The following is a 23,270-nucleotide window of genomic DNA, read 5'->3' on the forward strand; positions in this document are numbered from 1 at the left end:
CGCCAATAGGGAACCCTGCAACCCTTAGACATGACCCCCAACCCCTCCAAACCTCCTAGCCCTAAACAATCACTAATCTTTCTGTCTATGTGGATTTCCCTATTGTGAATATTCTTATAAATAGAATCATACATGTGGTCATTTGTGACTAGCTGTATTCACTAAACAACATTTTCAAGGTTCATCCATGATGTACCATGTGGCAGTACTTCATTTCTTTTTATGGCTGAATAATATTCCAGTGCATAGGGTATACATTTTATTTATCCACTCATTAGTTCATGGACATTTGGGTTGTTTTCACCATTTAGGCTATTATCAATAATGTAGCTATGAACATTTGTGTATGATCATAATTTAGTTTTAAGATTAATCCAAGATATGCCTTAATCAGTCCCGCAAAGTAATTTTATGAATAAAAAGTTTGCACATGATCAATTTTTAAAATCTAGTTGTTGCTAATACTAAATTTAAGTTCATACTAGAGTAATGTATTGACTTGTTCTCATATTCATTTTACTTTCAGGTTACAATTGGTAGCTATCCCTGTGTTGTAGAAGAAAGTAGTAATAATTTCGTTGTGTGCCATATTGACCCTCAAAACTCAATGGATGTTGGCATCAGGGAAATTGTCACAGTAACTGTCTACAACCTGGGCGCTGCTATCAACACACTGTCCAGTGAATTTGATAGGCGATTTGTACTTTTGCCATACATCGATACAGTATTACCAAATGCAGGGGCAACTACAGGAATGACAAAAGTGACCATAAGAGGCTCTGGATTTGCAGTTTCTCCTTCTGGTGTACAAGTCCTTATGGGTCATTTTCCATGTAAAGTTCTGTCAGTGAATTATACAGCCATTGAATGTGAAACATCTCCTGCTCCCCAACAGCTTGTGAAAGTAAATCTTCTCATCCACGGAGTCCCTGCACAGTGTCAAGGGAACTGCAGCTTTTCATATTTAGAAAGCATCACTGCTTTTATAACAAGAATCTCCCCAAACTCCATCAAGGAATCTGTGAAAGTTCTTATTGAAGGAGAAGGTTTCGGCACTATCTTGGAGGATATTTCTGTTTTCATTGGAAACCAACAGTTTAGAGCACTCGATGTTAACAAAAATAACATCACTGTTCTTGTGACTCCCCTTCCGGCTGGACTTTATCCTCTTAGTGTTGTGGTGGGAACGAAAGGCTTGGCTCTGGGAAACCTTACTGTCAGCAGCCCTGCAGTAGCATCTGTCACACCAACTTCTGGAAGCATTGGTGGTGGCACTACTTTGATGATCACAGGAAATGGCTTCTATCCAGGCAATACCACAGTCACTGTTGGGGATGAACCTTGTCAAATTATTTCTGTCAGTTCCAGTGAAGTCTACTGCCGCACCCCAGCAGGGACAGCTGGAAGGGTCAGTGTGAAGATCTCTGTGAATGCAGTCACGTATCCACCTCTGTCATTTGCGTATGCCTTGGAAGATACTCCACTTCTCAGAGGAATTGTCCCAAGTACAGGTACTCCAGTGCCCGCTTTTTTGGTGTCTTAATATAACAAGATCAGTAATATTTATTAGCATAGAATTGGAATAATGTTTACAAATGATTATTAGGATGTGTTTTTAGACACACCCTCTTAATCAATACATGGGATTTGAGTTCTGTGTAGTCTCAATTTTGTGTACATTCTTGGGATAAAATTTTTAGCCAAATTCCCACTTCTGTTTTAAAACAAAATCCACATTAACTACACCTAAATTTCAAAATGAAGAAGAAATAGATGGATTTCTATGGACTAAACTTGGTCATTAATTTATGTCATTAACGTTAATATGACACAGGAAATACCTGTTAAAATTCACAGGTAGTTCATCTTATTAACATTGAGATTTTTTAGAATATCTTGTTTCCATGAAACTGCAATTGATTATTAACTTATTAACACAACAGAATTCCTTTTTAAGAGGGTAATTGGCCCATTCAGATGGGAAAAATATTATAAAAAAGGATTTACTTAATTATTTTGCATGACTTGTTCTTCTGAGCTAAGAATAGATTGAGATGTCTTCTTGATCCTTTCTCATTATGTTATGCTGTTTCTAATCATCTTCAAGCTGTTGGAATGCTTATCATCTATGTAATGAATTCTGGAGAGGCAGCTGTAGTCGAATGGCTGAGAACATGGCCTTGATAACTGGGTTCACATCTTGGTTCTTCTACTTTCCAGTGGCAGAACTTCGGACAAGTTTCTTAAAATAGCAGTTTCCTTATACATGCAGATACCTTCCTCATAAGATTAAAGAAGTTCATTCAATTGATGCAACTTAAAGTTTCCTTTAATAAAAAAAAATTATTAAATGTTGATCTTTAAAAAAGTCTTTGTTAGTTTACAGTGCCAGGAAATGTATCAGGTTTGGGTAAGATGTATTCTCTGCCTTCAAGAAGTTTGCTATTGAAATTTTCTTTTAGACATCGTTTTCTCATTTAGAATTTTAAAAAGCAAACATTAGCAATAGCAATGGCATACTCCCCCTGTATATTTGTAGTCATTGCAAATGAAGAACTAGATATGGGCACATGTTCCTTATTTCCATGAACCATTTCTGTCTCATCTCTCTTTGAATGTATTTTTCAAAACAACGTATCTGAAGGTAGAAGAGACTTGTAAACAAGTGAGAACTGAGCTGTTTTAGTTACTGAAGAGACAGGTATAGATAACACTTAGAACAACACTTCCATTTGACAGGTGAAAATACCAGACAAGATTAAAAATTTAAGACCTGAAAACAATTTTTAATCTTGTATCTTAAAACTATTTCTAACATGAAAGATCTCATTAATGTCTATGGTCTCTAAAATAACAACTTATATTTCAGTGACACTTACTGTGATCAATTATATGGTTACTTTTGCTATTACTACTTGAATTAAAAGCAAACTACTACTTGGTGACTCTGCATTTGTTACAAGTTATGTTGATTAATAGCTATTCACTTATTATTTAGGTATGTAGGTATGTGTTTAGATGACCTGTGAAAAATTCCATGTGTGTGATGCCCTCAATGCTTTTTGTCAAAAGAAGGAAGGAAGGAAACAGAAGGATTGAAATACTTTATCCTGTGTAGATTTATTCAAGGCATTAACATCAACATTCACCTATGTCTGTAATTAATTCCTTATTTCTGTATTTACTATCTTATACCTAATTATTTATATTCATAATTTGTTTATCATCATATATATTGAAAATATTTGAATTAAGAAAAATAGTCCATTCCTCAGAATGGTTGCAAATATCAGGAAAGTACCAAAAGTTTTAAAAAATAAACCTAATCCCTAAAATATGCTCTAATCCACCACCCACTGCTCAGACTTTCATTCATTCATTCTTCATAACTCTAGATCTTTTCTCTTCTCTCTTTTCCATTAGCCTGAATTATTAGTAACTTACAACTTCCATCTGTAGAATGGACAGATGTGCTGGAAAATAATGAACATTGAGATAAATATCTTATACTCAAGATACCATAGACTGAAATGAAATTATAGCCAAAATGTATATGACATGACATGTATTGTTGGTGTTTATGTTAGTTTTAAAATACTGGATATTATTTTGTTTATGAAAGTGAATGGGTATATCTTTAAATGCATGTGTAAATATTGGAATTTATATATATATATGGTATGCTTTTTTTTTTTAAGGTCCTCCAGGGACTGAAATTCAGATCACTGGGTCTAATTTTGGTACTGATATCTTGGGAATTTCAGTGATGATAAATAATATTCAGTGCAATGTGACCGTGGTCAGTGATACTGTATTGCAGTGCATCGTTGGAGATCATGCTGGTGGCACTTTTCCTGTTATGATGCATCATAAGACAAAAGGCTCTGCTGTGTCCACAGTTGTATTTGAGTACCCACTTACTATTCGCAGTATTCATCCCAGCCAAGGTAGGCATTAATGTGCCAGAGCCTAGAAATATTTATATTGTTTCAGTAAACACTTATTTAGAAAGAAACATATTCTTCAAACCCTGCTAAAATGTGTAGTACTTATAACACATTAAAATATTTTTCTTTATGCATCAAATCAATAAGCATACAAGAATGTCAATCATTTCAAAATATTCACTTAATACCTGTATTATTCTTCCTGCTATATATATATATATATATATATATATATAATTTATTTAAAACATAATACTATTGAAAATGTCCAGGTTATATGTGGAGGTTTTTTCTTTAAATCATGTTTAGGCATCACTGGCTGTAATTATGTCTACATAAATAAGTGGTTTTTTTCTGTTTGAAAATTTTTTAGTGGTTAAAAACCTTAAGAAAGTATAACGAATGTACTTTTAACTAAAATAGTAATTTTACATTTGTGTTTTGACTAAAATTCTTTGTGTCATTTCTTTTCAATAAAATTTTAGTTCCTAGAAGTAATTTAAATAAATGACCAGATATGACATTTACTCAGTGAAAGTTTTGAAACACTACAATCAAAAGAGATTATGTTGCAATAATATAATATAATATAAATAATTTCAGTTCTAAGAATCTTTTCATTTAATGAAACTTGCTTCTATTTTAGGTATTAAAATAAAGTTAAAAATATGTACGGAGGAGGTTTTCTTTCCATTAACTTTGTCTTTCCCTTTTATATGTCTTCACTAGGGAGCTTCGGTGGTGGTCAAACCATGACTGTGACAGGCACTGGGTTTAATCCACAAAATTCAGTTGTATTAGTGTGTGGCTCAAAATGTGCAGTCGACAGACTGAAATCCAATCGCACAACATTATTATGTGAAATTCCACCTAATAATGGTGAGTAGTCAGAAAAAAGAATGGCAGTCTTTGATAACCGTTTAATTTTATAGAGAGCATCCTGAATTTCTTCTTTTCAAGTTTTTGTGTTCATTGGGGCAATTGAATCACCTTTGTGAATTTCCTGATTTTAAGCAATTTCTTCAGAATTTGGTTTTCTAGACTTAAATATTTTCCAAGATTCATAATATTTTGGGTTAGACTGAATTGTTTATAATAGATTGCAGTTTTTCAGTTTATCACATAAAGCACATGCCAAACGGAGAACATTTTTAGTTCCTATTGGAGTATTAGCTTTTCCTTAAAGGGAGGATAGTAAAATGGTTATGAAGGTGAACTCCAGTAATTCGTTGCCAAGATTCAAACCCAGGCTGTGTCTTTGGGCAAGTTATTCAACCTCTCTGTGCCTCAGTTTCCTCCTCTATAAAATGAAAATGATCACATTAGCCACTTGGTAAGTTAATGTACATAAAGTGGATAGAATGATATCTGAAATAGGATACATGATTTGCTATTATTATTACTCACATTTATTTAGTGGCTAAAAAGCCTGGGCTCTAAGGAGCCTCTGAATTTGTTGTGCCAGTAAGTGTCACCTCAGCTAAGTAACTTAACTCCTCTCTGTTTCAATTTGTCCATCTGTTGAATGGAGATCATATTAACCCTAATTCAGTGGGTTATTGTGAAGTTTAATCATCTAGTATTTTAAGCACACAACAAATTTTAATTATCTAACCAAATTTAAGAACCAAAGAGAATAATATAGATGAATAAAGGATATGGTTTATGTGCACACATTTTTTAAAACATTAACAAAATTTAATGAAGCTTTTCTAAACATTTTTGCTTCTTCTGACTTCTTAAACAAAGAGTATTGAAGAAAATGTAACATTTTTGTGGCTGGGCTTATTTATCATTTTAACATCAGAGTTTGTATTCTGATTTAAGAAAAAATAATTCAGCAATGCTATCCAGATTTGTCAAGCTTTGTTTACCTTAACACTAACTCCACTTCTTTTTTCAACATTTTGGTATTGAGTTTCTGTAGTTTTCCTGTATCTTACCTTGCTTTCAGCTGTCACTCCTTGCTGTTGTCAGTGCGCCTGCCATCAGCAGGTCTTCCTTCCTTCCTCTCTAATGTGCAGTGTTGAATCCTCTAGAACTGGAAAACCAAAAGGCAGGTTTGTAGAATTGTCTGAAATAAGAGGCTCTGAGGGAGGGTCTAAGGGTTTTTCCCCTATTTTTTGAGAATGTGCATGAATTTTGTGATGTTTTTGGCTTTTGCTAGAAATCTTTATTACTTCACATATAGCCTGTGAAAGTGACTTTGGGAAAAGGAAGATGTCATTGAAAATATTTGGGGCTTTTGGATATGAATAAGGGCCTGATGGTAGAACTGAACTCAGTTTGATGTCCTCTTATCATAGGCAGGGGACCAGAGCAAGCCTGTGAAGTGAGTGTGGTCAACAGGAAGGATTCCTCTCAGTTCTCGACTCCTTTTATATACACCATGTCAGTGACTCCACTCATCACTGAAATAGCTCCCAAGAGAGGCAGTACAGCAGGGGGCACCAGACTTACAGTCCTGGGATCAGGCTTCAGGTACTGTATTCACATGCACATACATTAGTGCGTCTTTCTACACTCTAGTCGTTACTCCTGCTTTCTCGTGTGCCAGGACAATGTTTGAATATAGTCAAGTAATGTGTGCCTATCTGCTCAAAAGCTACACTATATTTACTGACTACATACTCTGTGTCAGGAACCTTTCTACCACATAGAAACTTTCTGCCTTGCCTTCTTAGATATTTTTAACCCCATTATATGGCTAGAAGATTACAATTAGAGAAGCTAAATAATTTTCCCCAAGATCCTAGTAAGTAGCATTACAAGTATAAGTCACCTTCCTGTTACGCTTTCCCCCAAATCTCATTTCCAGCCATCATCCGCGTCATTGGCTCAATGCAGCATCTCCTCAAGCATCAGGTCCATTTCATTGTAACTATTTAGATTCCTTCTTCCTAAACATATTCATTATCTTGGCTCAAGTTTATCTACTGCACTGTCATCATCCTTCAAGTAGATAAGCTTGACTTCAAAACCCCAGATCCTTTGAATCGTAGCAGGCAATATTAATTCCTCACGTGCTTATAACTACCTTGAACTTGTATTTTTACTTGGAGATTAAGTTCCAAAGTCTGTGAATATGGCAAAAATGTCACATAGACAAAAATGATGGCCAAAAGTCTCTTATGAAGGTGCCTGTTTGGAGACCAACATAGAAACACTCAAAATTGGAACCCAAGTAGTGTTTCTCCAACACAGCAATACTTGCTAGTTTGTACAGTTTTATTTCCTGACCTCTTAATCTCTTTGTTTACTTTTTTCTCAACAAATATTTTGAAGTTTTACTACTGAAAAAAAGTATCCGTCTGCACTTTGATAACTCATAGGGTAAGGTCATTATTTTTACAATAATGCATACAAATAATAGGGTTTGACCATGTGATCTAGAAATTTGAGAAAAACGTTAGTTTTGTTTCCTTTCTTTTTACTTCACAGTGAAAATATACAGGATGTTCTCGTTACCATAGCTGAAGCCAAATGTGATGTTGAGTATTCCAACAAGACATATATCATCTGCATGACAAATGGCCACACTGCTTCAGGGTGGGCTCTCGTGCATGTCAACATCAGAAGCTCCGGCATGGCCAAACTGGTAACAGTGATGTTGGGTTGAGTAGTTTCAGCAATTGAAAAATTAGCCTTGGGGGAGGTGAAGTAATGGGTAACGGACTTTTTACTCTGTTAATGTCTCTGAAAAATTACTGAGATGTGACTTATAATAAATTTAAAGTAGGTTATTTTTTTTGCTTATCACCAAAATGTTATTATTTCACTTCTAATCATTCTGGGTTGCAAGGTAATTGGTAATATATTTTTTAGTTTTTTATTATTGTGAGATTAACCAACAGGCAGCTCTAACATATTTAAAGTGGGTTATACTTTATTATTAACGAAAATATTCATTGTTTTAGAATTCTTCATTTTGAGAAATTAAAGAAAGAATTGTGATAAAACCTCTGAACTTAAAAGTCTCTCATGTTCTATTACAGGATAATGCTGACTTCCTGTATGTTGATGCTTGGTCCTCCAACTTCTCATGGGGAGGAAAATCTCCCCCAGAGGAAGGTTCACTAGTTGTTATTACAAAAGGACAGACAATTTTGCTGGATCAAAATACCCCTATCCTGAAAATGTTGCTTATTCAGGGTAAACTTCTGAAAATCGGTTTATTAGACTCTGCTTGTGAAATGGTTCTGTGAAGAATTTAATCAAAATTCATGACTAGGAACATCCATAGATGTATCACGTTTTGAATGCAGAGTGTAGTACCGAGTTCTTTAAATTGACTGTTATAATCCATTTGTGGTTATGAAATTATTTATTGTGTTGCAACCAGAATCTTTTAATGAAATAGCATAGAAAATATCAGAGTGTCCTGCATCTTTTATGTGGGTAAGCGTATTTTAAAGTTAAATGTTTCATGAAACTTTTGTTTCAGTAACTCTGTGTGTGTGTGTGTATGTACACGCTAGTGCACATGAAGTGGATTACAAGAGTAAAAAGATATTTCCCATTTAGAAAAACACTAATATAGTGGGTCCTAGGGGTTATAAAAATCATAGAGATTTGTTAAATTCTATACTAAATGACCTCCTGACTCCCCTTGGGTGCCAGGTTGTGATTTAACCTTTGCCTGTGAACCTGCTTTCAATTGTTACCTGAAGTTCTCTCTGCTTCTTAATATTCTGTTTTTAATACAGAAAGCTAAATAACCAGAACTGCTACAATTGTGTGTAAAAGAAACAATAACAGGCAAGAGTAAAACACTTGGGGATTTCAGGTGTAAACTGTACCATAATGGTTTTAGCTGTTCAAAGGCCTTTGCATTTTGTTTTTCTTTTAACTTCTGGGACAATAGCAGTGTTTCAGTTATTTGAAGTTATTAACTATTGAACCTTTGGACAGGTAAAGTTTCACTGTCCACAAATTTACATCCGTCTCTTAAAAAATGTATCTCAGCACATTCTTTAATAAAGATAATAAGGCTATAGCGGTTGCTAGTGCAAATTAGTGGATAAAAGTTCAGAGCTAATGTTGCCATTACAATAGTTTCTATAAAAAGTGCTTTTCTCTTATTTTGATTTTTTGTTCTTAATTTATATTTTGAGATCCTGTGTGTGTAGAACTAGAATTCATGTACCTTCAGTATTTATAGCATTTAAAAATAACAAATGATCAAGAAGAAATAGTCTGCGCTGGGCTTTGATTTTCTATCAATTCCTGGGGTCTTGTCTGAAGTTTTTATACTTCATGTTGCCAAAGAGCTGAAGTGAAGTGACATACATAGTGACAGCAGATAGGAATAAGAAATTAAATATTAATGTATTTTTAATAAATAGCTTTTAATAAGAATATTCCTTGTGATATATTTCAAAATTGTATGGTTTTTAGGTGGAACTCTAATATTTGATGACGCTGACATTGAACTCCAGGCAGAAAATATTCTAATTACAGATGGAGGCGTTCTTCAGGTATATGAGAGAACTTGATCTGTATTCATTGCTGACCTCTCTCCATTTCTTTTTAAAATATTATGTGTAAAATGGACAGTTGATTGTGCTAAACTCACCAGTTTATCTTTGTGTAGGTCTCTGTTCTTAGCATAAAACCTTTTTTGTGGATTCTAAAAGTTTCCCAGAATATTTTTGTGCTTTTAATGGAAAGATAAAGCATATTTTCATACAGCAGAATTTTAAATAGAAAAAAATAAGCTCTGAGATGTGGCCACAGTCAATCAGTATACTTTCCAAAGGTCTGGTATATGTATTCAGCTGACTGGAAAATGTAAGGTTTATCTTCTGGAGGAAAGGTACTGAGAATTAAACAATTGATTCTCAAAAGAGAGGGGAGAAAAGAAAAGAATTAGCTTTTGAGTGATTAGAGTCACGGATAATGAGTTTTAACTTTCTGAGTGATGCTTGTGAAATCCTTGCAGATTGGAACAGAAGCATCCCCATTTCAACACAAGGCAGTCATTACCCTGCATGGGCACCTGCGATCCCCTGAGCTCCCAGTATATGGCGCCAAAACGCTGGCTGTGCGGGAGGGAATCCTGGATCTGCACGGTATGGGCTGAAAGGCCTCAGGGAGTTGGTCCAGGAGAGACTAGCTAGGAAGCCAGAGATAATCCTTCCAATAACTCTAAATGAAACCTTGCCAAGCTTCTCCTGTCTTTGCGTATTCCCTCTTTACCTCTCTTTTTCTCTCCCTTCCTTTATCTGGCCAGGTCAACCCCGAAGACCACCAAGACTCACAACCAAGGTCATTCCTGGGAAGCCCTTCCATCACATCGTTTGCCTAATTTAGCACTTGTGACAGTTCATACTGATTGTGTTCTTTATTCATCTATCTAAACGAAAAGGCATTAAGTCTAGAAGCAGAAATTATAACTTCTTATATTTGTATTTTAAAATGGACTCTTTCTGGGACTTCCCTGGTGGTCCAGTAGCTAAGACTCCAGGCTCCCAATGCAGGGGGCTCAGGTTCGATCCCTGGTCAGGGAAATAGATCCCACACGTTGCAACTAAGAGTTCACATGCTGCAACCAAAGATTCCACAAGCCACAACTAAAAGGATCCTGTGTGCCACAACTAAAACCCAATGCAGCCAAATTAATAAATAATATTTTTAAATAAAATAAAATGGGTTCTTTCTAAAATATAACTATAAATTTATAGTTGCACTGTTCTATAACTATACATATTGTGGGAAACTATCAGCAAATAAAAATGATTATGATCATGTTTGAGGTATCAGGGTAGCATTACTTAAAGGAAGCATGGTGTGAATCCTTTTTATATGAAGTCTTCTATATTGCAATAATCTCCCTCTTTTATAAGATTAGAATATATAAGCATGATACCCCGTTATGATCATAAATGGCCTACATTATGCTAAATATATATACTAATGGAATTTTCAGAAATTTATACATTTCGTTTGTCTCCAGATTATCAATTTAAGCAATTCCTATCAACGACAAAGATAATAGGCCTCTGCCCTATTTTAACAATAGTATCACACCATTTATATTGAGTTCATATAAAGATTATTATAAATGGAATATATCATTGCAGAAGGATTTTTTAAAAACTTATAGACCCATACATGTTATTACAAACCTGATTATTACTTTTATAAAGCAGGCATTCTAAATGTTTCTTTTTTGAGAAAGGTATAAGATGCCAAGGTAAAGTGAACCTTCTCAAAACTGATTCAATCCAGGAAAAGATTATAATGCATAAAGCTCTTAATATCCAGGAGACCACATCTGAGGAAATTCTCGGTTTGTATGTTGGCTCCAGGTCTGCCTGTTCCTGTGATTTGGACTCGTTTGGCTCATACGGCAAAGGCAGGGGAAAGGACTTTGATTTTACAAGAAGCAGTAACGTGGAAACCAGGAGATAAGATTGTAATTGCAAGCACAGGACACAGGTATAATGTCTTCTGGACCTGCTCATTTCGATTTAGAATAGAGATTTTTTTAACTATGTAAACGAGAGATGATTCAGAGGGTCCATAACTATTTAATATAAATTCAAAACGTCGAATAAAGAAGCATGAACAGCCAAGTGCGTATTTGCCAAATATTAACAATGGGTTGATCCTTAGTGTGTTGAGTTTTTGTGGATTGAACTTAACCATAAGAAAAAGTATAAATATATACTAATAAAAGATTTTAATCGTTTTGATGGTTAGGTTCCCATGTAAGATTTCTTTTGACAAAAGCATTCTGCTGTTAAAAGTCAGTTGAAAACCTCTGAGTGAGAGCTTTAGCTAAGTACATCAATGCATGCAAAAATGCATGCAAAAATGTAAATGAGTGTGTTTGGGGTCACCAAATGACACATTTGAAAGAAGCTAGTGCACTCTTTATCTTACAGTCTTGGCAGTGGCTCCCATGGAACAAAATTGTTAGTAATGATTGAATAAAAGGAAAGAAATTATAGTGTGAGTGATTAACGTGACCTTTTGCATGTCTGACGTTTTACAATCGAAACTGCTTATGACCCTTAATTTCTGTTTAATTACATATTTTAGCAAATAAGAAATAAAAGGAACAAAAATAATGCAGCTACACCAAGAATACTGGTGGGGAGAGGAAGCAAGAGGAGCCTTATTTTTGCTTTATTGTTCAAATTATGAGTAATAACAAAATTGGATATAGTTATGCTGATCAGGGAACAAATAGTAATTTATGACAAGAAACAGCTAAATTGTGTTAAGGTTGTGACTCAGTTTAGAGTTAGAACTCAAGATGGCATTTTGAGTTTGTCACTTTCCAAGTTAAAAATAGACTTGTAGGTGTTAGGAAGAGTTAAATATATACTTAGCTTTGCAAGCGCCCTTTTCTTCTCTGCCATTGGAATTGCATAATGGCAAAATTAAAAGGCAGCAAAATGACACGGCTTACAAACAGAATAGAAAGTCCTCATTTACAGCGTTTCTGGATGAAATGAAAGAATAAGTTTAGAATTTAGTTTAGGGATATTTCATTTTAAGAAACAAGAATTAAGGGGACTTCCCTGGTGGCGCAGTGGTTAAGAATCCTCCTGCTGATGCAGGGGACACGGGTTCGATCCCCAGTCGGGGAAGATCGCACATGACGCTGAGCAGCTAAGCCCGTGTGCCGCAACTACTGAGACTGCACTTTAGAGCCCACGAACCACAACTATTGAGCCTCTGTGCCACAACTACTGAAGCCCACACACCTAGAGCCCGTGCTCTGCAAAAGAGAAGCCACCACAATGAGAAGCCCACGCACCACAAGAAACAGTAGCCCCTGCTTGCTGCAACTACAGAAAGCCCACGCGCAGCAACAAAGACCCAATGCAGCCAATAAATAAATAAACAAACAAACAAATAAACAAATAAAACAAGAATTATGGCCTTTCCCAACAAATCTAACTCACTGTTCACTATTTCATTTGTAAATCCTATTTGAGAGTTTGTAAAGCAGGTGGTTAAGAATACTACTTCTAAAGTCAGTCTGTCTGCGTCCAACCCCCAGCAATACCACTTACTAGGCCTGAGGCCCTGTTGTTTCACCTCTCTGTGCTACACTAAAATTGGAATGCTGTTAGTATGTATCTCAGAATTACTGTAAGGATTAAGTGAGTTAATATGTGTAAAGCAGAGCAGAACTTGGCTCCAAGTTAGTGCTAGATACGTGTTAGAGATTATTACAAAGGAGGAAAGGTGCATTTAGGTGCATATAACATATAAAAATGCTTTTTAGAACCTTCTTTTCTCAAGAAATCTCTGTATCATCTGAATCCAGGAGAATTCAGGAGAGGCCAGTCCAGATCACCTGAGGGATCTTGTACTATTGATACACCCTATTTCAAGCATCCTTAATCTCCACCTACCCTGGCCCCCTCCCCTATAATTCCTTCCCTGGGTCTTTTGGAATTATGGGTTTCCCCATCCACCCACCATCTTAAAAACAAAAATGAAAACAAAAAACTTTGGTCTCCTGTCTCTTCTAGCTTCTCTCTCTCTCTTCCTAAATTATTGAACTGTTTAAATATTATGCCCATTTCTTCCATTTCATTCTCACTATCCATTTTTTCCCTTTAAATCCTATAATCTAGTTTTGATCCTCACAAAAACTTCTGACTGTCAGCATTCATCACTTCCTGCACATCACCAGGTTCTTTGGGTTCCGCCCTTGAAATGCCTCTTCCACCAGCTTTCCATGCTTTCAGTTTAATTTGGATTTTCAGTCCCTCACCCTGGCATGTTCCATCATCTTCCTATTTAGACTCCATTCCTCTACCTTCTTCCCTCAGGAATTCATTCTGCATTGATTTATTCAGTCAGTGGAAAACTGTGATTGAATTGTGACAGGAACTGGACCAAGTGCTCAGCATACAGAATGATTCAACGGGTGCCTTACCTAGAGGAGCAGACAGGCATGGGAAGGAGAGAGAAGTAAACAGATGATAGGACTGCAATGTGGTGACTGTGACTGTTGACGGGGCATCACACAGAGCTTATTGGGAATCCAGAAGAAGGCATGGGAAAGTTGAGAGAGGTGCCTTCCAAACCATTTCACGTTCCATTATTATTTGAACTGGTATTTAAAGGAGGAAAGAGATTTGCCAAGGGAGAGAGGAATCAAAAAGGAATGTCAGGAAGATACAAAGGTAACTCCCCTAAGGGCACCTCTGTCAACAGCGCCAGTCACACTTTAGTAGCTATTACACAATCAGCCACAGAAACACGTGTCGCCAACGTCGGGGGCACTTTCTACGTGGTATCCGCAGTGCTTAGCACTGTGGCTAGAAAACAGGCTGGACACTCAATAAATGTTTGTTGGAAGGACTCAGTACATGTATGTGTATATTATAGAGTTGGCCGGTCCTTTTGCTGGAACTTGGGGTGTGTTAAAGGAATGAGTAGAAATGAGACCTCCTGAACTCATCTCAATCATTTCTTTTCCCTGCCTAGGAGCCTGCAGTGGATTCCCTCTGTAAGAGTTTTTCCAGCCTCAGCACTATTGACATGTTGGATCAGATAATTCTTTGTCGTGTATCATAGGATGTTTGGGAACATCCTCGGCCACTACCTACTAGTAACAACACAGCACCCCCTCCCAAGTTGTGACAACCAAAAATGTGTCCAGGCATTGCCAAATGTCCCCTGGAGGGATAAAATCATGCTTGGTTGAGGACCGCTGCGTGTGATCCTCAAAGTTATAAATGAATAATTCTTTTGACTTCTTTATAGAATTAGTCCAGTTCTATGAACAAGTGTAGCACTTGGAAAATATTTATGTAATTGAAATGCATCTGTAAAATTTATGTTACTCTAAGAAAGAGTAAAATACCATCTTTGAATTCCTCTTCAGCATATTGTGTGACATAAAAAAATTCCTATTTTACAGATGAAGTGTTCAAAATAGCATAAAACAAATATACCAATGTTATGTTAATCTATATTAATTTTGAGAGTTTTTGGTTAAAATTTTTACAGACGCAGCCAACGAGAGAATGAAAAAAGGACCATTGCATCTGTATCTGCTGATGGCAGGAACATAATGCTAACTAATCCGCTGAATTACACACACTTAGGAGTCACTGTCACCCTCCCTGATGGGACTCTGTTTGAAGCAAGGGCAGAAATTGGACTTCTTACAAGAAATATTTTAATAAGAGGATCTGACCATTTGGAGTGGAATAACAAAATTCCAGCATGTCCTGATGGATTTGACACAGGTAATTTTAGCAGCCTTAGTGTGTCAACTTAAAATGTTTCTAGACATTGCAAAATATTCCCTGTGGGCAAAATCAGCCCCAGTTGCGAACTAATGAACTTGGTTTTGCACTAGCAATAAATAAGCCCCAAATTTTAGTGATTTAAAATGATAATGGTTTGTTTCTCATTTATGCTACATGCATCCAATATGGGTCAACAGGGGGGCTCTGCTTATTGTAGTTTTCCAGGGTCTAGGCTGATGGAGCCTTCATCTCAACGTGGGTTTCCACGATTTCTGAGACCAGAGATGAGAAGGCTGGAGAGTTACGCACCAGACCAGCAATTAGTTACTTTGGTCCTGAAGTGACATGTTGTTTCTTCTACTCAGGTGTCAGTAGTTGAAACTGGTTCCTTAAGTGGCTATCCTTAACTTACCACAGTTTTCATATATTTATAAAACTATATATAACTATATATGTACATGTGTAATTAATAAGCACAGTGCATTTTACAAGTCTTTTTAAAAATATTTTATGTAATCACCACTGCCATTACAATCCTATAAGCAGTTGAATAATAGCTGATACAGCTTAGATACAGCCTTTTCTTCAGTGGGAAGCTTAAGACAACACTCATTTGATTCAATGTCAAAAGACCTGCATTCTGATTCCAGTTCATCTGTATCAAGTCTCATAACGTCCATTGTGAAACCTTAGTTTCATCCTGTTTAAAATAAAAATACTTCCCCTTCTGCCAACCTACTATAGTTGTAAGAATTTAGTGAGATAATACATGCTGTAATCTTGTACCAGTGTAAGATTGTTAGCTATATTAATCCCAAATCTTGGGGAAAATAAATTCAGAGATAATAAAACAAAATACTTTTTTCAGTATCCATTCAGCCATTCAAATATTTATCTGGTATCTTTGAAAAAATACTGTAGTAAGTACATTAGGGGTTGCAAAGGTGAAGAAGACAAGGCACTTACCTTCCTTACTGTGCAGAAGAGGAGATAATGTGAATGCAAATAATTATGTTCCAAGGTGAGATTAAAATTATCTGTGAGATGAATGGATAAAGAAGATGTGGCTCATATAGACAATGGAATATTAGTCATAAAAAGGGATGAAATTGAGCTATTCGTAGTGAGGTGGATGGACCTAGAGTCTGTCATCCAGAGTGAAGTAAGCCACAAAGAGAAAAACAAATACCGTATGCTAACACATATATAAGGAATCTAGAAAAATGGTACTGATGAACCTAGTGGCAGGGCAGGAATAGAGATGCAGAAGTAGAGAACGAACTTGAGGACACCGGGGGGGAGGGGAAGCTGGGACGTACCGAGAGAGTAGCATCGACGTATACACACTACCACATGTAAAATAGATGGCTAGTGGGAAGCTACTACAGAACACCGGGAGACCAGCTTGATGCTTTGTGAAGATTAAAGGGTAGGCTAGGAAGGTTGGGAGGGAGGCTCAAGAGGGAGGAGATATGGGGATATATGTATACATGTGGCTCTTTCACTTTGTTGTACAGCAGAAACTGAAACAATACTGTAAAGCAATTTTACTCCAATAAAGATTTAAAAATATCACTTCATTAACTGAAAAAAAAATTATCTGTGAATAAAAAGATATAATTAGGTATGAGAAAGTCTTTATATAATTCGACGTTTTTTTCTTTATGATATCTTTAAAAATATTTTTAAAGGTGAATTTGCTACACAGACATGTCTCCAAGGAAAGTTTGGAGAAGAAATAGGGAGTGACCAGTTTGGAGGCTGCATTATGTTTCATGCTCCTATACCTGGTGCTAACATGGTAACTGGAAGAATAGAATATGTAGAGGTAAGAGGCATTATTAGTAGCGGTTTGTCCAAAGTTGTCCATACAATGAGTGTGTATTGAGTACCTGCTTTTTGCCAGATGCCACTTATAATCTGATAGAGGAGACATAAATGAACAGATGATTTTAATACATCCAATTATTCATCCATGTAATCATGCCAAATTTTTGTTTCTCTGTTTTTATCACATCCCACATCAAATTCATTAGCAAGGTCTATCCCCTCTGCCCACAAAATACTGTATCCTGAATATAATGTTTTTCTGCCGTTTCCACCTGGTCCTTAACCCAAGCCGCCATCACCTCTCACCTGGAGTATTGTGCTTTTCTGGTCTTACAACTGGTCTTCCTGGTTTCACCCTTTCTGCAATGGTATTGCCACACCACAAAGTATAATTTTTAAGTGTGAATCAGATCTTGCTACACACTGTTCAGAACTCTTCGGTGGCTTCATATTACACCTGAAGCAAAAAGTCCAAGCCTTTCCCAAAGGACCCACATGATCTGACCCCCAGCTGGCTTCTGACTATCTCGTATGACCATACCCTTGGCACCTGCCATGCCAGCCACGTAGGCCTCCCTGTGTCCCTTGACCACGTCAGGCACGTTCCTGTCTCAGGTTCTTTGCACTTGCTCTTCGTTCTGCTTGAAATGCTCCTCCGCCAGGTACTTAAATGGTTCACACTCATTTCAGTCACGTCTCTTCTCAAATATTATCTCTTCAGAGAGGCTGTTCCTCACCACTTTTATTTGAAATAGCTGCCCAAACACCTGTTTTTCGTTATTAGCTCATAACTCCTGATATACTTTTAATTTGTTTTTTGTCTCATCCTCTAGAACATAAACTCAGTTCATGTATTTTTGTCCTTCTGGTTTTCTGCTGATTCCTCTGTAGCTGGAACAGTGCTTAGCATATTGCAGATTCTCAATTGACTATTAATTGAAAAATATATAGATAAAAGAATAAATATGCAAGCTATGCCCAAGAGATCAGGAACTCCTCAGTATCTTATTCATATTCAGTCTGTGTAATCTGGGTTTAGTACAGTTTCTATCAAGTATTCAATAAAAGGGAGGAGGGGAAGAAGGGTGGGACGGACAGGAGGCCAGTAAAATCCATAAATCCATTAAATTGGGAATACCTTGGTCGACCGCAGTGAGGGTGGCAGGGTCAATGACTGCATTTTGTAAAGCTCCCCTCCTCCTAGGTTATGTTATACACATGTAACATCTGGGTGTGGAGTGAGTCAGGTTGCCAGGGTCAATCTGTATAGTAAATATTATTAATAGTTAATTTTTATTTTTAGATGAAGAGCGAAAATAAATAGATGCCCTACCATTTTATTTCCAAACCTTATGAGATCATATTACACACACACACAGAGGCATCTTCTGTATTAGATTATTAGATCGTAGACCTATTGAAAATTCAGCAGAGTGGTTAATAAGAGCACCAGCTCTATAATCAGACCAGTGAGTTTAAATGAAGCTTTGTGACCATGAACAAGATACTCAATTTCACATTCCTTCATCTGTAAAATGAAGCTTATGATAAATGGCTACTTCCTAAGATTGTGGTAAAGACTGTGGCCATGTACATAAGACATTTAACACAGTGTGGTAAACTTTCATGAAATGTTTATTATTATTAAATAAGAATCAAAGTGAAAGAGAAAAAGAAGTCTTTTAAGAGGTTGTGTTTTGCTGAACACGAAAGTTTCATAACAGAGCAAGGTAAAAAGCAGAAGAGTCAAAGATGGCTTTTGTTCATTCATTCATCTGATAACAAGTGTGGGCTGTTATGTACTGAATAAAACAAGGTGGGTTGGGGGTCAGATAACATTTTTAAATGATAAACAGAAATAATATGGGAGCTATAAATGCATTAATAATTATTAATATAAAAGTGGATATTATTTTGAAATAGGAAAGTATGAGCCAGGTAAACTCTCAGTCTGTGTGTATCACTAAATAGCTGTGATTTCTGGGCTTGACAGATATTCCATGCTGGCCAGGCGTTCCGGTTGGGGCGATATCCAGTACATTGGCACCTGCTTGGAGATTTACAGTTTAAATCTTATGTAAGAGGCTGTGCAATTCACCAGACCTATAACAGAGCTGTTACTATCCACAACACACATCACCTTCTGGTTGAGAGGAATATTATATATGATATCAGGGGAGGGGCATTTTTTATAGAAGATGGCATTGAACACGGCAATATCCTGCAATATAACTTGGCAGTATTTGTGCAGCAAAGTACTAGCCTTCTGAATGATGACGTGACTCCAGCTGCATTTTGGGTAACCAATCCAAACAACACCATACGACACAATGTAGCTGCTGGTGGCACTCACTTTGGCTTTTGGTACCGAATGAACAACCACCCTGATGGGCCATCCTATGACCAAAACATTTGCCAAAAAAGAGTTCCTCTTGGAGAATTCTTTAACAACACTGTTCATTCTCAAGGTTGGTTTGGATTGTGGATATTTGAAGAATATTTCCCCATGCAGACAGGATCTTGTACTTCTACAGTGCCAGTGCGTGCAATATTTAATTCACTCACTACTTGGAATTGTCAAAAAGGAGCCGAATGGGTCAATGGAGGTGCTCTTCAGTTTCATAACTTTGTGATGGTCAATAATTATGAGGCTGGAATTGAAACAAAGAGGATCCTGGCTCCTTATGTTGGAGGATGGGGTGAAACCAATGGAGCAGTGATTAAAAATGCCAAAATAGTTGGTCATCTTGATGAACTGGGAATGGGGTCTGCATTTTGCACAACGAAAGGCCTGGTTCTCCCATTTAGTGAAGGGCTCACTGTATCTTCTGTACACTTCATGAACTTTGACCGTCCCAGCTGTGCAGCTTTGGGAGTGACGTCCATCACTGGCATTTGTAATGACAGATGTGGAGGTTGGAGTGCAAAATTTGTTGACATACAATATTCTCACACAACAAACAAGGCTGGCTTTCGATGGGAGCATGAAGTGGTACTGATTGACGTTGATGGTTCACTTACAGGTAATATGATGTTTTAATTTCTGAGAAAATACTTTGGAAATATATTTCTTGTTTGTGTTATCACAGAGAGTTGAATTGTCAAGGCAGACTCAAGGTGAATCACAGATCTCAGCCGGTGCCGAACTTTCCTAATGACTTAAGGATATAGGTCAACACTAGGTATAGATGAGACATCCTTTTCTGGAAAAGTCTCAAACTATCAGACCCAGCCTCCAAATATGTCCCTTTTCTCCTGCATTTGCACTTCAGTTTTGAATTAACAGCAAATTATGGACATATTGATCACAAAAGCAAGCCATTTCAGTTTGAGAATGCCTCCATTTTGTACTCAGTTAATTACACAGAGAAACTGCTTACATAACTACCCAAATTCTCCAGCCAGTCATGCCCAGTAAATGTATAAATTCCAGATTTATTTACGTAAGCAATGTAGACAGACTGGATGTATTCTACTCAAGTACCTTAGAGGAAAGTAGTAAGTTACAGGCCTGCTGTTAGCCTTTTTTTTTTCCAGTCTAAATTCTGAATTTGGAATTGGTTCAAAGAATATGTGAACTCTAGTAGAAAATTCAACATTCTTTGTAGCTTAAATCTTTTTTTTACCATTTTAAGTTCAGAGTATGTCAGGTCTTTTTGTAAATAATCATGGTTTCTAGAATTTAGCTTTTTTATGAAATTTTAATGATAAAGATGGCTAAATAAGATAGGAAAGGGGTGTGTGTGTGTGATTCTGCATAATACTTTATGAGAGAGGCAATTGACAAGTAAACTTACAGATATTACCAGATATTTATTTATGAAAGCCTTTGAAAAATAGAAGAAGGTTCATCTCAATATTCAAGCAGACTAAATTCTCAGCTACAGTTGTTGACTTGTTTCCTGTTCTAATAGTGACTTTAAGAAGGAGAACATTTGGATGGCTCTAATATACAGAGCTTTGTGTGACCTTTATTCATTCACTTAATTCAGCTTGGATTCTTAATGTTCATTGACAGTCCATTGGTTGAGAGCACAGGCTCTGTGGTCATACTGCCTGGATTTGCATCTTTCCATGTGTCCTTGACCAAGTTACTTATCCCACATCCCATCCCCTACTTTGGCTCTTGTGGGTGCTTCATCCCATGTTTCAGCTGCATCCACAATAAGCTCCCTGACGGAAGATTCCACTACAAAGCCTTTGTAGAGGTCCTTTTACACCAAACCAAAAGAAAATGAGACAAGACTTTTAGATTGTATTCGTGGCTGGTAACTGTGCATTGTAGACAGTTTGGCTTTTTAGTTTTCTGACATGAAATAGGAAATGTGCTGTTTGTGTTCATTTCCTAGGTCGCAAAGGACACACTGTCATTCCACACAGCTCACTGCTGGACCCTTCTCATTGCACTCAAGAAGCTGAGTGGAGCATAGGGTTCCCTGGGTCTGTCTGTGATGCCTCGGTCAGCTTCCACCGGCTAGCATTCAACAAGCCTTCTCCAGTGTCTCTGCTTGAAAAGGATGTGGTTCTCTCAGACTCTTTCGGTAAGTAGAATGTAATCATTTGAACCTCTCATTTAAATATGTTTTCCTCAATTTTGATCACCATCTTCTTGAGTTGTCACTCACTGTGTAGAACACTGGGAAAAGCATAGTATTTATATCAGTCAGAAGCCAGGCAGGAAACAAATAACACACCCCAAAATGGGCTTGTGAGGAGTATTAAATAAATGCATAGGCTAGCATGACATTCTGCTGATTAAGGAACCTCCAGCCAATGTTATGACAGAGAGCAGGAACGTTGACATAGCTTTTGGATCAAGACATTAAAAATATACCATTGTTTCTGCCACTGAAAGCAAATTATTTGGATTATCTTTGCTGATTGAAATAGGATGGGGGGAGCATCTGCTAGGTCAATAGCTGCACACCGGGTGTCAGAGACTGTTGATTTACTGATTTGTGTCAGTAAAGATACTGTACCTGGAACACCAGATGTGCTTGACTTCATTGCCTGACTAGATTGCATTAATTTACTGTCATTATTCATGATCCATCTGGCATTTGCATCAGCGAGACAAGCAAGTTTAATGGGGATGCGGTAGGAATCCTGTTCCTCGCATCTACCCGATTTTTCACTGTGGCATTAATATCTGCATTTTTCTCCCTCAAGGATTTGGAATTGTTTTTAGTTTATTATCTTGGTAAGGGGGAGGAGCATGGTTTGTAGAGTGTTCACTCAGTTCTTTCTATGTGATTTTCTCTCCCTCCATTAGGAATTCTTCCAGTTACTAAGTATATCTATTCTCATCATATCTGACCTGGCCTGCCCTGCCCAGCTCAGATCTTTATATCATTCCATCCATCCATTCATCCATGCATCCATCATCTGTGTGTGAATTATTAAAGTATCTACAATTAATCCACTCTCATGTACACTCTTGCGATAAACTGCAGATTTTGGAACATAGTAAAAGCATTGATGAGTCAAAGATTTGCTAAATAGATGATTCTCAAATATAGTTTTCTACATTTTCTGCATAAATCTAAATGATGTCGCTTCTTGATGACAGCGTTTCCAAATTTCCACATTTAATGATATTTAAAGGTAGAAACTTGCAATTTGAAACTAAAATTATGTATCTCAATATAAGCCAAATGAATTTAGAAAATATTAGCCTGATTATACCAGCCATACTATCACTGCTAAAATTATAGCTGTGTCAAATCCATCAGGACATGCTGGGATTTCATTACTCCATTCCATGTTATCAGATCCTCTTGGTAGGATATTTCTTGTGAGAATTTCAACTTCTGCCCTTCCTCCAAAGTTCTATATCTATTCCCACTATACATTTTGGAACTGGAGGAATAACCATAAGATGAGCCAGTAGCCTCACAGGACCAGCCATGAGACTGAGCAAAGACTCATTCTAGGGCCTGGCCTTCATAAGCTGCCACTCTGGCTGGTAGACTGTGGTGGCATTTAGGGTGTCTCAGGATTAGTATCAGTTCAGTTAGTATCAGTAACGACTCTTGGAAGGTCTGAATAGTTTCCTCTGCCTAGTATGCAGTAGCCTGATAAATGGCCACAGATTTCTCCCACTCAGTGGAGGTGCTTCCAGTCTGTGAACTGGCTTGGATCTAGGAAATAGGTAAGAAGTAGCACATTTCCATTTGGGTAACTTGAATTAGGTTTCTGACCCCCAAGATCCATATAATTTTTCTGTCTGCCTATGCCAGAGGTCACCTTAGTGTGCTACCCACTC

General features: G+C 37.0%; 1 protein-coding gene across 1 annotated transcript in view; it reads left to right on the forward strand.

The window, feature by feature from the left end:
• Positions 1-23,270, forward strand: part of PKHD1L1 (PKHD1 like 1) — a 154,188-nt gene that overhangs the window by 78,147 nt on the left and 52,771 nt on the right. Inside the window, exons 38-50 of the mRNA XM_057736239.1 lie at positions 527-1,511; positions 3,699-3,947; positions 4,677-4,826; positions 6,254-6,428; positions 7,389-7,545; positions 7,943-8,099; positions 9,345-9,424; positions 9,889-10,018; positions 11,258-11,387; positions 14,931-15,172; positions 16,867-17,003; positions 18,999-20,028; positions 21,355-21,546. Coding sequence (XP_057592222.1) covers positions 527-1,511; positions 3,699-3,947; positions 4,677-4,826; positions 6,254-6,428; positions 7,389-7,545; positions 7,943-8,099; positions 9,345-9,424; positions 9,889-10,018; positions 11,258-11,387; positions 14,931-15,172; positions 16,867-17,003; positions 18,999-20,028; positions 21,355-21,546 — 3,814 coding nt within the window. The remainder of the gene's footprint in view (positions 1-526; positions 1,512-3,698; positions 3,948-4,676; positions 4,827-6,253; positions 6,429-7,388; positions 7,546-7,942; positions 8,100-9,344; positions 9,425-9,888; positions 10,019-11,257; positions 11,388-14,930; positions 15,173-16,866; positions 17,004-18,998; positions 20,029-21,354; positions 21,547-23,270) is intronic.

This window comes from Hippopotamus amphibius, chromosome 5, assembly GCF_030028045.1.
Source record: "Hippopotamus amphibius kiboko isolate mHipAmp2 chromosome 5, mHipAmp2.hap2, whole genome shotgun sequence".
In the NCBI taxonomy this organism is placed as follows: domain Eukaryota; kingdom Metazoa; phylum Chordata; class Mammalia; order Artiodactyla; family Hippopotamidae; genus Hippopotamus; species Hippopotamus amphibius.